The 14,552-nt window shown below is 51.9% G+C and overlaps 2 protein-coding genes across 3 annotated transcripts; one reads left to right on the forward strand and one right to left on the reverse strand.

Annotated features, from left to right (window-relative positions):
- Positions 1 to 2,641: 2,641 nt before the first annotated feature.
- UBFD1 (ubiquitin family domain containing 1) lies at positions 2,642 to 9,701 on the reverse strand. Its single transcript, XM_063414557.1, has 7 exons — positions 9,563 to 9,701; positions 9,041 to 9,307; positions 8,758 to 8,966; positions 7,728 to 7,793; positions 7,345 to 7,450; positions 4,188 to 4,270; positions 2,642 to 3,012 (listed from the first exon to the last, which is right to left on the reverse strand). The coding sequence occupies exons 1-7, from the start codon at positions 9,588 to 9,590 to the stop codon at positions 2,902 to 2,904; spliced, it is 870 nt and encodes a 289-aa protein (XP_063270627.1). The 5' UTR covers positions 9,591 to 9,701; the 3' UTR covers positions 2,642 to 2,901.
- A 252-nt stretch (positions 9,702 to 9,953) lies between these two features.
- EARS2 (glutamyl-tRNA synthetase 2, mitochondrial) lies at positions 9,954 to 14,552 on the forward strand. 2 transcript variants are annotated; one of them, XM_063414555.1, is made up of 9 exons: positions 9,954 to 10,101; positions 10,566 to 10,721; positions 10,849 to 11,038; positions 11,226 to 11,698; positions 12,046 to 12,154; positions 12,818 to 12,971; positions 13,075 to 13,205; positions 13,432 to 13,567; positions 13,851 to 14,552. In XM_063414555.1, exons 1-9 carry the CDS (start codon positions 9,966 to 9,968, stop codon positions 13,932 to 13,934), a joined length of 1,569 nt encoding a protein of 522 aa, XP_063270625.1. In that variant the 5' UTR covers positions 9,954 to 9,965; the 3' UTR covers positions 13,935 to 14,552. The 2 variants fall into 2 exon arrangements, with proteins under 2 accessions (XP_063270625.1, XP_063270624.1); XM_063414554.1 differs by lacking the exon at positions 9,954 to 10,101 and adding an exon at positions 10,143 to 10,349.

Here is a 14,552-nt window from a genome sequence, read left to right on the forward strand (position 1 = left end):
AAGTGATTTAACTGAAATACACGTCTATGCAGCTGTTACTGTGACTTCCCACAGAATGGATATCAGATCTCAGAGTCACCTTTATCACCAATACCCAGTGTTCTCACACTTTACTCACACACTGTGTCTCACTGAGGACCAAACTCCTCCCTGGGACCATTGGCTATGCTGAGTCTGCCTTGGGATGGTCACAGTGACCAGAGAGCAAAATCCAAAGCCAAGAGAGAGGCAGGCAACGGTTGTGAGGCAACTGTGGCACTATCCCACTAAAAAGAGGTGTTTCTTAATGTCAATAGCTGCCTTGGAAAAATTGGTGTATGCTAGAACATACAAAACTCCACATCAGTCCCAAAGAGAAAGGATCTTAAAAGCAGTGCTGCTAATTTCAACTAGAATATTCATTTCAAAGAGGTCCCAAGAAGCCTGGGATATTGAGCCAACAAACACCAACTAAAGCATTTATAAGTCACTTTCCTGTATTTTAATTCAAATTTTGCACATAAAATTGAGACAGTTTTATTTTTCCAATCAAATCCAACCTGCAAGGAAGCACCTAAACAGGATCACATTTTCTCAGTGTATTTTCTTTATGTTTAAAATTGCTTTTTATATAACCAAGGGGTTTGTGCTGAGTCTCTTTTGAGCTGCTGGGCTGAGGCTGGCCCAGGACAGAGCAGCTGTGCCCCAGGGGCCTCAGCAGTGGTCAGTGCCTGTCCCTGCTCACCCCAGAGTTACTCACCGGTCGCTGCGTCCTGCACAGAGGCCCCCGGAGCTGGGGAGGAGCTGAACTCGGGCACGCGCCTTCCCCAGGAGCAAGGGGTGAAGGAACAGGGAAGGAAACTTGAACAGACGCACAGACAGGTCTGAGCATGTGGAGGAACAAATGGGAGCTGACCATCACAGAAATAGAAGGCTGACAGAAAGAGACCGTGTCACCCCTTTGCTTTATCCTGGAGTATCCCCACCTTCCACCAGGTAGCAAATTGTTAATTTAGGCCTTAACACCAGGACTGACAACTAGGAAATCACAAGTGATGGCTGTGCTTCATCCATGACATTGTCACCATGAAGTCAGACCAGCTCCTCTCTGCTCCCACTGCTCCCAGGGACTGCCAAGGGAGCTGACACGGCTCTTCTGGCCCCAGCCACACCTGTCAGGACACACTGCTGCTGGCTTGTACAGACAGGAAATACCTCAAGCTACAGGAGTAACAAGCACATCACTAGTTTCCATGTAGGATATGAAACACCTTTAAAACTCATATTCCGTGGCTGTTCTAACAGAAAATACAACTAAAAGCAAACTAAAAACTAAAAGCTCTAGAGGTGAAAGGGAAATATGTGACCTCAACACCTACCAGAAAGCCAATGTGTTTTCCAGTCTCTCAAGTAAAATAAAAATAAAATAAATATGAATCTGGGAATTTGCACTGCTGTTCTTCAACTCTCGCTCAAGGAGAGGGAAGAGTGGACATGGAGCATATTCAGATTAGCTGTTTCTGCACGGGTTTGAGCTACTGGCATGGAGCAGCCCTGAGCCCCAGCAGAGCAGGGATGTGTGCGCTGCTCCAGCCTGGCTGTGGGCTTTGCACCTGTCCAGGGCTGGGGGCTCTGTTCAGAACACCTGAGAGAAATGGCACAGGGACGGCTGGGATGACACACAGAGCATCACAGCCCAAGGTGCAGCACGTTCCTTCTGACAGAATGAGGTGTGAGGGCTTCTTGTGAACTGGAACAGGAGAAAAGCTGGAAGGTGGTTTACATTGCAAAACATCACTTGCTGGATGGTCAGTCTAAAGTACGATTCACTCAATTCAAGATCACTACAAGTTTTCAAATCCAGCTGACATAAGACTGCTGCTGTTATCAAGAATCCAAAACAGCATACGAGCTTCTCTCTTCCTTACTGCCCCCTCCCCAGGGAGGGCAGGGAGGGCTCTGTGGTTGCCTCCCTTTGGGAGATCCGTGTCACCCTGCTCCCCCAGGCACAGCCACGGTGTTTCCATCCATGTCCACGTCACTGTGTCCCCTGCTCCCACCAGGCAGCACAACGGTGTTTCCAGTCCAACAGCTCAGTGTCAACGCAGCAGCTGCAAAATGATCCTGGACTGCAACATGCACGAGCAAGAAAATGCTCCCAAAATGTGGCATCCCAGGGCAGGGGTGAAGCACTGACCGGGCACAAGAGGGAACAGCTGGCAGCACCAGGTCACCTGCCATGACAGAACATCCCTGCAGAATTCACCTGCTCCAAACACACTATACAGACCAACCTGGAGCTGCCAGAGTCGGGAAAAGGCCAGGAAAAATCCCAAGCAAGCAGGGCATCTTTGGGTTAAAACAAAGAATTAGTTCTGCTACCAAGGAGTGGAAGCTGCCCTGGAGGGCCAGCAGGATATGGCTTCACCGAGCAGCAACGCTGTGCACTGCTACAGTTTATTCTGTAAAAATCTGCTCCTCAAAGGCCCAGCCACAAACAAGTAACTAAATTAAGTCTAATGCTGATAACTGAGAGATTATGAAAATATTCAGTTTTGTTCAAACCATGTAAAAAATCATCAATAATACATTGTAATATTTTCTTTTTAAAACTAAACTGGAAGATCAACTCTCAGCAGATTTAAGTGTATTACACACAATATTTTGTGAATTAAGATTTATTGATTTCCATTGTATTTGCTTTAAATATGGTTGAAGCTGACTGCAGAAAAGGGATGGTGAAATCTTTAAGTTAAAAGTAAACTAATGGTGAAAGAACATCACCTCTGGCTTCCATCCATGCCTCGTTTAGCATGTTTTAATAATAAGTTCCAGGACTGTCACATCCAGGGATGTTGGAGGCCTCTCCCAGCAGTGTCCTTAGATTTGTGTCATTTTCCTGTGCCAGAGGTGAGCGTGCTTTCAAAAATACTGCCACTTCCCCAGCACCGTGTCTTTGATTGCATCGACATACTGAGTTGGGACCCAATAGACCCAGTAGTAAGATGCTTCTGTTGGGCCCAGCTGAAATGCCTGCAATTAAAAATGACAACATTTACACACGGGAACAAAGAGCTGGTCCCAGTGGACAGGCACAGCTCATCCACTGCCAAACCAGACCAGCCTGTCCCACCTGCTGCTCCCTGCAGCACTCAGGGCATGCCACAGCTCTTCGGTGGCCAATTAAAGGAGCATTGCAGAGGACAAGAGCTGCAGAGCACTGAGGAAACCAGGAGCTCTTCCCTTTACATCACAACAGTAACCAAAACTCCTGGCCAGTTTCAAGAACATGAGGAAATTATTCTGGTAGACAATCTGAAACGTAACTCAGTCTCTAAAGAAACGACAGAGCTGAGAAGCCAAACAGGAACTAAACAAGACAATGACCATGTGTTTACAGGATTTTATATTTAGGCATAATATCCTGTTCTCAGCTTCTCTCCTATGCCCAGGAGAGGGGCACCATGGCATGCCAGAGCCTCTGCCCTTGCTCTGGGTTAAGTTTATTGCAACATGTGCTGAAGAGGACCTCTTCTCACATGGCTGATCAAACATCAAGTATTTGGACAGAGACTAGAGCAGCACCCTCCTGCAGGCCTTGACTTCGAAGAAAAACATTTCCCTTTCCTCCCCCTAAAGAAGGAAACAGACTTCTTATAGAAAAGAAACTACTTCAACATCAGAAGTTAGTTACTGTACTTTGAAAAGCAGGATGTTAAAAATCCCAAACCAGCCATAATTTCAGTACATTAGCACACTTCTCTGATGAAATATAACTTTGCTAGATCCCATTCGAGTTGTTCAGAAAGTTATAGGTGTGAAAAGATATTACAGCATCAAATCCTTTTTTTTTAACCTCCATCAAGGCCTGTTGTCCATATAAATACCACAGAATCTAGGAATTAGAACAGGTATCAAAAAAATCTCACTACCATTAAGAAATCATGAGCTATGCCGTGAGTATGTTCACTGGTTTAACACTGTCACAGTCAGAAGATACAAAATAATGCTTAAGCACTTCATGCTTGTGTGAAACCAGCGTGGACTTCACAGCTGCAGATATTGAATAAGGACCAACACACTGACAGTGTGAGAGGAGCCCATGGCCCCACCTCCACAAGGCTGGAACCACATCCACCTGCAGCCTCGGGAGCGTGCACCGCATGAAGGAATTAGATGGATATGATTAAAGTAGAGCTGTTACTCACCATCATGTGATAATCCTCATGGCCTTCAATAGGTTCACTCACCACATTTTTAATGGACCCCATGGGTAACTTTTCTGTTCTCTCTACATTAAAATTGATCAAAGTATTATTTCTGACATGTGGGGAAGCAGTATTTCATATTCATTTCATACATCACCTCCACTAATGCCAAAATCTCCCCAGGTCAGCAGTCTGCCCTCCAGGTGAGCTGTGGATACCTGCTGCCCAGGACGTGGTGGCTGCAGCACACATCCCACACACACCCCAGTGTGAAGGAATCCAAAACTGGATCACACAGCTCCCCTGCACCACGTGAAGTATTTCAGTGTTCATGATCTGGGCCTACACTGAGTGATGGCAAATCCTGCACTTTACTTAACGTTTTCCCCTAAGAAATCCCCTCAGAGCAGCAGGGATGCTCATCCTATGGAATCTAGTCCAGGTATGAGACTATTCAGGACTGACTACCAAGGATTACACCAAACTCTCAACAGCAAGCCTGAAAGCTGGCAAAGATACACTGACCTAGCTCTGAAAGCTTAGGCCAGGCTTTACCCTGCAGCACTGTGCAGAGAAGCACAGAGAAGGGAATATAGAAGAGAAAATGAAGAAAAAAATAAATAAGGGAAACTGAAGCCCCAAAAAGACTACAATTACATGACAGAGTAACATCAGCTGGCCAGAGGCAATGGCAAGAGCAACAAAGTACATGGCCCAGGGCAGAGCTTTCCTGTCAGCTCTGTCCTCACTCCTTTCTGAACCCTTAACTCCAAGGTCCTGCCTTTCAGTTCAAGCTTTCAGCACCAGCTGAAAATTATCTCCTTGGATACAAGACAGAGAATACCCAAAACACTTCACAAAGGAGAAACTGAACTCTGAGTTCTTGAGATAGACCTATTTAATTTGTGATCCAAAAAACCTCAAATCTACCTACAGAAAGCATACATGGAGATAAACTCAGTGATATAAGGAAAAATATTCTCTGCCTCACAATTGAGCTCACTCTGAACTACCTGTTCAGACCTGTGAATTCATTCATGAGGTAAAACCCCACTCTGCCCTTGTTTAGCATCCCCCAAATCAATTTCTGCTCTGAGTGTCTCAGCAACAGACAAATCCCGTTATCCACACCTCAGTCCAGCAGACACAGCAACTGGGGAGCAGCTGCCTGTACCAAACTTCAGGCTACAAACCCCTGGGAGGCCCTGGGAGGCTGCAGGGCTGGGGAAAGAACAAGCTCCAGCTCTCCAGGGCCAGCAAGTGACAAGCTGTGTGAACAGCCAGAGGTGTTTACTCCAGCCATTACCTGCTGGCCTCTGTCACGGGTTTCCCAGAGTAGGAAGGAGTTTTTCCCAATAACAGCCAGCAATTACAACCATTCCCTAGAGGCTGCAAGCTGCTGCTAATTCGGGGAAGTAGGGAAACAGGTTACAGGAAACACATGACTACAAGAAGAATTGAATTCACAGCTTAGGCAACACTATATGGAACACCTCAGAAACACTACACTTTAAAACTCAACTAGGGGGTGATATGAGAGATTAATCACCTAAACACTAAGCACGGATTTAGAACCTGGGATCAGTAACAGCAACATCTGCCTGCCCAACCTATAGAGTTAAAACACTTGCCACTGCCTTGCTCCATCACTTCACTCAGGACAAAAATCACTGCAACTGGCACCAAGAGAGGTTTTAAAGCCAGGAAAAAATCTTCACAATCAAGTCTGTCCTACAAAGAAAGGGTCAAAACCTTTTGAGATTTCTGTGTACCTTGGAACTACTATAGCAGCTGCAGGCATTACAATGCCCCATTAGGCTGCTTTACTGGGACAGTGAGCAAGCACTTCCCCCCTCATGCCCATGCTAGTGCCACCCCAGTCAAACTGCAGGAGCACGGCCTCCTTGGCAGCTGGGGGGATCCCAGTGCCCTCCTTGGCAGCTGGGGGGATCCCAGTGCCCTCCTTGGCAGCTGGGGGGATCCCAGTGTCCTCCTTGGCAGCTGGGGGGATCCCAGTGTCCTCCTTGGCAGCTGGGGGGATCCCAGTGACCCCCTAGCCCCAGCCAGCAATTCAGCACCACGCAGCCTCTCACTCCCTTGCCCCACTGGCATGGGGAGGAGAACCGGGGAAAAAAGTAAAAAACTCATGGTTTGAGTTAAGAACAGTTTAATAACTGAAACAAAACATACTACTACTACTAATGGTAATAATAATAAAATAAAAAAATAAAAAAGAAACTCCAGAGAAACCAGTGATGCCCTATAGAGCTGCTCTCCACTGCTCTCCACTGCTGACCAGCCTGTCCCCCTCCAGTGACCAGTCCCTCCCAGCCAACTGCCCCCAGTTTACACTGGACATGATGCTCTCTGGTGGGAGATATTCCTTTGGCCAGCTCTGGTCAGCTCTCCTGGCCAGCTCCCTCCCATCTCCTTGCATGCCTCCTCAGAGGCACAGTCTGAGACACCAAACAGTCCTTGACTGAGGGAAGCACTGAGCAGCAGCATCCAAAACATTCCCTGCTATCGGCATTGCTCCCATCCTGAACCCAAAACAGCTCCTGGGAAGAAACTAACTCAATCCCAGCCAAAACCAGGACACAGACATCCTCAGCAAGCCACAATATCCCAACGTCATCCACAGCTCCTCCTGGCACCACTCACGATTGCAAACCAACCCCTCTGCACAGCATTACTGAGACAAGACACCCACATAATTTTGGCTGGAAGGACAGAGAGTGCCAGAGATGCCAACACTCCCAGTTTCTATCCCACTTCTGAGTTTTCCTTCCAAGTCTTGGCTAAGCCATTGGGCCCCTGTGTACTGCTGGCATCAAATCCACGCTGCTTATGGAGTGCTTTAAGATATGCCAGAAGGGCCCAATACTTTCATTTACACTTGGAGCCAGGAACAGTGCATGGGACCATCAGTCTGCTGACACTGAACTCCAGTGTTTCAGGAACCAATCTGGAGTATTGAGTATTATTCAATGACCTGGGAGAATGGCTCGTGAGAAAAGGAAACAAAGTTTTCTGAAGCACTGCAACACCAACATCACTCCCTAAACACGATTTAGTCAGCAGAGAAGCTTTTCTAGGTCACACAGTTCAGTCACAGCCCAGTCACCAATTGTTCACCCCGAGGCTGAGAGGTGCTCACCTTTTGTACCAATCCACAGCTGGTCCTGCTCGAGTTTGAAGGTGAGTCTGACTTTGCCCCCGGACTTGTTGTACATGCCGGACAGCGGCACCGTGGGCAGGCGCTCCTGCAACGAGACACAGCAGTCACAGCACGGCCACAGTCACAGCTCCCAGCTCCCAGCGACAGCCACAGCTCCCAGCGACAGCCACAGCCACAGCTCCCAACCACAGCCACAGCCACAGCTCCCAACCACAGCCACAGCTCCCAGCTCCTTGAGCACAAGGACCATCACTCCTCCCAGCTTTCTGCTGAGACAGCAAACAACGACTGCACCATTGGGGAAAGGCCTCAGACCATAGACAAGTCTCTTTTCTGAGTGTCTCAAGGCCTTACTCACGCACCTGCACACCTTTGACAGAAGGCATCACGTCGTCAGGTTTTCCTTTATCCAACACTTTTCTGTGTTGCTACAACACAAAACCAGAAATTAAATTCACAGGAACATTATAAAGCTTTGCAGTGTCCTTCCAGCTCTCCCCTGACCACATCCCAATGGCACTGAGAGGCAGCTGAGGGCTGTTCACTGCCATTTATCACACGGGCATCAGTTATTTTCAGACTTAACTGTGCACTAAGATACTCTCAAGAAATGATCAAAATTAATGGAATTCCAACATAATGCCATGGATAACAGCCGTCTCAAATATACACACACATAAACACACGTCTATAAAACCAAAGTGTTGCATCCAGTGAATGGCAAAAACTCTCCACGTCTGGCAGTGCAACCCAGCACCACAGCAGCATGGATCAGAGCAGTGGTAACTTTCAGATCCACACTCACAGCCTGCACCTAGCTGAGCACCTTTAAGAAAGCATGTTTCATGGAGGCACTACTTAATTTTAACCAAGTTTATTTTGAGGAAAGCACAGGGCTGGTATACCTTGAGCTGGCCATCCTTCGCCAGCCCCCCACACTGCAGGACCATCAAACGAGCCTCAGTGCACTGTGCTACAAAATGGGAAAGGAGAATTCAACACCCACATCCCCATCAGGGTGGGGACAGCTGAGGGAATTGTTCCCTTGGTGTTAGTTTTAAGCAGTTTTTGGAGATCAAATTCTTTTGTGCCAATAGAAATTAGTTAGGTTCTAGACAGAGTTAATCTGGGCTGTGTTTGCACTAACATCCATCAAACGTTTCCACTTCTTAAAATGCTTGGCTGTGCCTGGGACCACAAGCAGTGATTTGCAAAGCCCCAGTCGCTGCTGGACTAAACAGTTCCCTCCTCTGCCCAGAGTAAATCCAATGCTGCTGTCAGAAATGAACGCCCAACCTGATCTGAGGAGGAACAGGACCCAGAAATGCCTACAGGAGAACCACGTAAACCCTACTGCTCCCCCACGCCAGCAATTATCGAAATATTAATCACCTTTTGTCTGCAAAGTGGCTCCTTTTTGTTTTCCTCAGCTTTGACCTCCTGTTGAGCAGCATCTTTGGGTGTATTTACTGCTAACACGTCGTTGATGGTAGAGCCCACAACCATTATTTTGGCTCCATTTGTTACTTTGATTTCCCGCAACGTTTTCTCCTCTGGCAGAAGTCCCTTGAACATAACTTTCTGCATGGCCGGCGGGAGGCCTAGGGACAAGCACAGCGATTAGGAGCCGGCGGCGGCGGCGAGGGCGGGCGGGGGAGCGGCGGCCCCGACAGACCTGTCAGCGAGTGGATCTTCTGCTTCAGCTCGGCCCCCGTGCTGTCCAGGCAGAACTTCACGTCGTACTTGTTCTTGTTCCAGATCACCTTCAGCTCCACCAGCTCCCTCCCGCCGTCCTCGCCGCCGCCGTTGCTGACAGACGCCTGCGGGGGCTCCCGGCGCTCCTCGCCCTCCGGAGACCTCCCCGTCGCCGGCGAGCCGCCCCCTCCGCCGCAGCCCAGGGGCAGCTCCTGCGCCTCCGCCTCCATGCCCGGCTCCTCGGCACCTGTGGGGAGCGGACAGGAAGATCCCGGCCCAGGGGACGCTGCCCCGGCCCGGCCCCGATCCGGCCCCGGAGCGCCGCCCGCAGCGTGTCCGGGGCCGGCTCCCCGCGCTGGCGCCTCCCGGCCCGCCCCGCCGCCCCCTGCACCGGCACCGCGGGCTCCGGGCACCGCGGGCTCCGGCACCGCGGGCTCCGGGCACCGCCAGGCTCCAGGCACCGCGGGCTCCGGGCACCGCGGGCTCCCGGCCGCGCTCGTACCATCAGCGGCGGCGGCGGCGGCAGCCATGATGATTGTGTACAATCCGCCGCGGGGCACGCCGGGAAACGCCGCCGCCGCCGCTCCTGGGCCGCGCCGGCTCCCGTAGTCGTCCCCTCCCGCCCGTCAGTGTGGGGCGCTGGGGTCCCCCGGTCGCGCCGCCGCAGCCCCGGCCGCGCCGCGCCGGGGGGCGGAAGGGGCGCCGGGCCCTCCGCTCAGGGCTCCGGGAACCGGAACTCCCCCCGCGCTGCCGAACCCGTGGCGGCAGCCGCGGTCCCCTCGCGACCGGACGAAGCGGATGGCGGCGCCTTTAAGGGACGCCCCGCCCCCGGCGGCGGCGCGCGCGGGGATTGGCTGCCGCGGCCGGGCGGAAACGGCGGCGCGGCCACGTGGGCGCGTGGCGGGATGGCGCGAGCTCTGCGCGCGCTGCGCTGTGCGGCGGCGCCGGGACCGGGACCGGGACTGGAATCGGGATCTGGACATGGCCCCGGCCCCGGTCCCGGCCCCGGGCCGCGGGTCCGGTTCGGGCCCAGCCCCACAGGTAACCGACCCCTCGGCAGCTCCGCCCCTGCCCGCTCCCGGGGCTCCGCTGCGGCGGGGGCGGAGCTATGGGTGGAAAACATCCGTTCGGGCTCTGTCGGGGCTGCTGGCTGCCCGGCGTGCTCCTGCCGGAGCTCCCGGGCTCGCCCTGCCAGCGTGTCCCGGTGCCCCCCGGGTGGGGCGGGGTCACTGTTGGTGTGTTGTGGCAGTGCTGTTCCTGGCATGTGCCAGCTCATACGGGACTTCCAGGTCACTTCAGGGGCTCTGTTCCTGGGAGTAGTCATCCATAAGTTATTTTAGAGCCAGTGCCCCCGGAGCTGTGTTCGTGCGGTGCAGCTCCCGCCTCGGTGGCGCTGCCATCGCAGGCAGCATTCAGCGCCCTTCCAGCTCGTATTTAGAAATCTCCTCTGGCTCTTCTTTGTGACCTCCTTCTCTGATTTCCCCACTATTTCTGGTTTTCCCCAGGTTTTCTGCATTTAGGTGGCCTTAGGACTGCTTTGTACAATTACATCTTTGCCAAAAAACACCAAGGAACCTTTATTTTAAGAGTGGAGGATACAGATCAGAATCGGGTGGTGCCCGGAGCTGCAGAAGGAATAGAAGATATGTTGAACTGGGCAGGTATTTCGAAACATCTTTCATTTTTCACCTGCTGAAACCTGATCTTTCCCTTGGAGGCTAACGGTGCTCGGCTGAGGGCGGCTTTGCCCTGTCTGGCCGTTCAGCCGCTGCCGTGCCGGTGTTGCAGGTATTCCCCCGGACGAGAGCCCCGGGCGCGGCGGCCCCACCGGGCCCTACGTGCAGTCACAGAGGCTGGAGCTGTACGGGCAGGCGGGCGCGGCGCTGCTGGCCCGTGGCGCTGCCTACCGCTGCTTCTGCAGCCCGCGGCGCCTGCAGCTGCTCCGCGGGGCCGCCCTGCGCAGCCACCAGACCCCGCGGTATGTCCCGGGCTGTGCCTCGCTGCCTGCAGGGGGACAAGGTGTTTGACTGGATGCGCCTGTGCTGGGCAGGTTACAGCGAAAATTCAGAGTTAGAAAAATTCAGAGCTTAGAGTTTGGGGAGTGTAACAATGGCTCGTGGTGTTGGCCTGTGTTGAGCAGAAACCTCGGTTCTCATCTCCCAAAGATACGACAACCGGTGCCGGCACCTGACGCCCGCAGAAGTGGCCCAGAAGATGTCCCAGGGCCTTGACTTTGTCATCCGCTTCCGCCTGGAGAAGGGGGTGGAACCCTTCCAGGACCTGGTCTATGGCTGGAACAAGCACGAGGTGGCTGAGGTGGAAGGTGACCCCGTGATTCTCAAGGGGGACGGCTTCCCCACATACCACCTGGCCAACGTGGTCGATGACCACTACATGGGCATCACCCACGTTCTGCGGGGGACCGAGTGGCTGGCTTCCACTTCCAAGCACCTGCTGCTGTACAAAGCCTTTGGCTGGGAGCCCCCTCAGTTTGGCCACCTGCCGCTGCTGCTGAACAGGGATGGTGGCAAGCTGTCCAAGAGGCAGGGGGACATCTTCCTGGAGCGCTTTGCTCGGGACGGCTTCCTGCCAGAGGCACTGCTGGACATTGTCACCAACTGCGGCTCGGGGTTCACAGGTAACACCGCAGGTTCCTGCTTGCCAGGTCCCTTCAGGCTGACTTTGTGGCATGGGCTGGATTTATTGTAGTAGCTGAGAACTTTGTCAGTGTTTGAAGGCGTCGGGGAGTGGGTGTCACGTAACCAGTCGGTCACTGAGGTGCCACCAGCTCTTCTGCAGAGCTCCTGTGGAAGGAGCTGGAGTGGTGGAAATCTCTGCTGCTGTGCAGCTGTCGAAATTGAGTAGCTGCTTAATAGGTTCTCCCTTGGGAAAAGCCTCACTTCAAGGCTCAGAAACTGTCTGTGAAATCTTGGGAAAACTTGTGGGGGCACAGAACCCTGTGATTCCCTTTGGGCTGTGTTGCAGAGAAGCAGATGGGGAGGACTTTGGAGGAGCTGATCTCCCAGTTTGAAGTAGGCAGAATTACAACCCATTCTGCTCTCCTGGACCTTGAAGCACTCCCAGAATTCAACAGGTAAAAAATTAGTGGTAGCTTTAAAATGTAGTAAGCACCATGTCAGTGAGAATTTATTTCTAGCACTTGGCTTTGGCCAGAGGTTTTGTTTGTTGGATCAAGCATGGTCCTGGTGCAGCAGCTCTTGGGCTGTGCGAAGAGGAAGCTTGAGTTTCTGCTCACACCGTTCCTGCCTCCTCTCCCGTTCTGTGCTTGGACACTGGGGTTGGCAATGCTGGAAGTCTAGGCAGAGGGTGGGTGTAGGTGGGAGGATCTAAAGTCTTAAGTTTATAACCTAAGAAAATAACATCTAAAAAGTGTTAGCACTCCCAGAAGGTTTTTCTGCAGGTACACTCGTGCTGCCAGGACATTGTGCTGCTAAGAGTGGCCTCAGCTCCCCATGGGGCACCAGAGCTGACTGCTGCTTTCTAGAGTGTCTGACTGTGGTTTAGTGTTGCTTTTCTAACAGTTCCACAGTTTGAGCTTCAGTTGCTCGGAGCATGGTGCTAAGAATGCCAAAGTCATGGGTTCAGTCCCCAAATGGGCTATTCCCTTAAGAGCTGGACCTGATGATCCTTGTGGGTCTCTTCCAACTCAGAATATTCTGTGACTGCTGTGAAATGTGGGTGGGCTGATCCGATGTAACCCAAAGCAATGCAAAAGCAGATCTTCTCTCTGTCACAGGATTCACCTCGCCCGTCACATTGAGAACCAAGGGCTGCGTCAGAAGCTCGTGAGGGAGCTGCAGGGGCTGGTGGAGCTCGTCTATGGGGATCAGCAAGTGGATCCAGATGTTCTGGAAAAGGAATATGTGGAGCGAGTCCTCCTGCTGAGAAAAGTACGAGTAGTGGCAGAGCTCTGTGGCACCATCCTCCAAGCTGAGGAATTGCTTCCTCCACAGCACAGCCCTCTGCCCTGCCAGCTTTGCTTTCTTTCCCCAGGGTCACATAAGCTTCCTGAAGAATCTGGTGTCGAGTGATTACTCTTACCTGTGGGTCAGGCCCTCGGTGTCCCGGCAGCAGCTACAAACAATTTCTGCAGAAGTAGATGAAATAGGAAAACTTGTCTTAGGGTAATGGCTCCTCATCTCTGAAAACTGTATTCTTAAACAATCAGAATTACTGCTTTTTCTCTGGTTTTCCAGGTCTGTGGCATGACTTTTTAGTTTAAACTTGCTCTTTTGAATGAGCTCTGCTTCTGGCAAGCAGAGGGAGCGCCCTAGCACAGGGCAGGGGTGAGAGGTAGGAATCCTGTGCTTTTCATGTCCCCAGAGTGTAAGGACACCTTCTTTCCTAAAGGCTCATGACAAGGCAGGCAGCTGCTTTGACTGTGGAGGAGTTGAACAAAGACCTGAGGAATCTCCAGAAGCAAACCAGAGAGACCAAGTACAGCAGCATGATGCAGCTCCTCCGCCTGGTGCTCAGCGGGCGCCAGGTAAAAAGAACAGTTCTGACATGTGCAATGTGCTTTCACAGAGCTCAAACCCAAGTTTTACAAAAGTTCTCCAAAGACTAATCCTGGCTCAGCTGATCCTCCAGATCCCTCTGACCAGGGCTGGCATTTGCCTTCAGGAGGAGAAACCCCAGGGCTTTGTTTGGGCTGCTCATGGCCCCCTCAGCGTGGCAGGACCCAGAGCGAGGCGCTGTGGGTTCAGTCACCCTGATGCAGACACAGGCAGGTTCAGCTCCCGTGTGTTCAGTGCTCCCTCTCTTTGCAGCACGGCCCGAGTGTTGCTGAGATGATGGTGACTCTGGGAGCTGAGGAGGTGTGTGGCCGGATACACAGAGCACTGTCCAGCTGAAGGGACATCGGTGACACTGCCGGACCACACACTTGGACGGTGCAGGTGGTGCCTGCGTGGTCACCTCTGACCAGAAGAGCTGGGCTTTAGGCCAGGCCGGTGTCTGTGCTGGTCCCACGTCTGTCCAAACCTGCACTAAGCACAAACCACCTCATTTGGGAGAGGAACCAAGTCCAGATGCACCTCCGTCCTGCCGTCACCTCGTGCAAGGAGCCTGGCTTGCAGGGTGGGAGAAGAAGACGTATCAGCGTTTAAATTCAGACCATGTGAACAGAAAGTAACTGAACTGATAAAACAGATCAGATTCTTTTTGGAGAGGGCCTCACTGTCAGAGTACCTACAGCTAGCTACACAACACAGTTCCCCAATAAATACAGTTGGAGGTGTTTATATATATATATATATATATATATAAAGAGATGTATATTTTAGCTGTCGCCCTCTTAGCTGCCCTGGTGTCCTACCAGGCTGAGTGAGCTGCTCAGAGGGGGATTTCCTCCCTGTGTACTGTGTCATGCACGTGGTTCTGCTAAAAATATCCCTGATCAGGAGATTGGGATGTTTTTTCCTCTTTTGTCTGATGCCCTTTTAATTATTAAATTAATGTGATGATTTGGA

The sequence above is a fragment of the Prinia subflava genome, chromosome 17, assembly GCF_021018805.1.
Source record: "Prinia subflava isolate CZ2003 ecotype Zambia chromosome 17, Cam_Psub_1.2, whole genome shotgun sequence".
Taxonomy (NCBI): Eukaryota; Metazoa; Chordata; class Aves; order Passeriformes; family Cisticolidae; genus Prinia; species Prinia subflava.

Bases quoted from the DNA above. Each gene is read 5' to 3' on its own strand.
- UBFD1 (XM_063414557.1), bottom strand. From the start codon at position 9,590: ATGGCTGCCGCCGCCGCCGCCGCTGATG. The intron at 9,308-9,562 runs GTACGAGCGCGG...CGCTCCCCACAG, and splicing joins CGCCGCCGCCGCCGCTGATG to GTGCCGAGGAGCCGGGCATG. The intron at 7,451-7,727 runs GTGCGTGAGTAA...GTCTCGTTGCAG, and splicing joins CTTCTGTCAAAGGTGTGCAG to GAGCGCCTGCCCACGGTGCC.
- EARS2 (XM_063414554.1), top strand. From the start codon at position 10,169: ATGGGTGGAAAACATCCGTTCGGGCTCTGTCGGGGCTGCTGGCTGCCC. The intron at 10,722-10,848 runs GTATTTCGAAAC...CCGGTGTTGCAG, and splicing joins AGATATGTTGAACTGGGCAG to GTATTCCCCCGGACGAGAGC. The intron at 12,972-13,074 runs GTACGAGTAGTG...TTCTTTCCCCAG, and splicing joins GAGTCCTCCTGCTGAGAAAA to GGTCACATAAGCTTCCTGAA.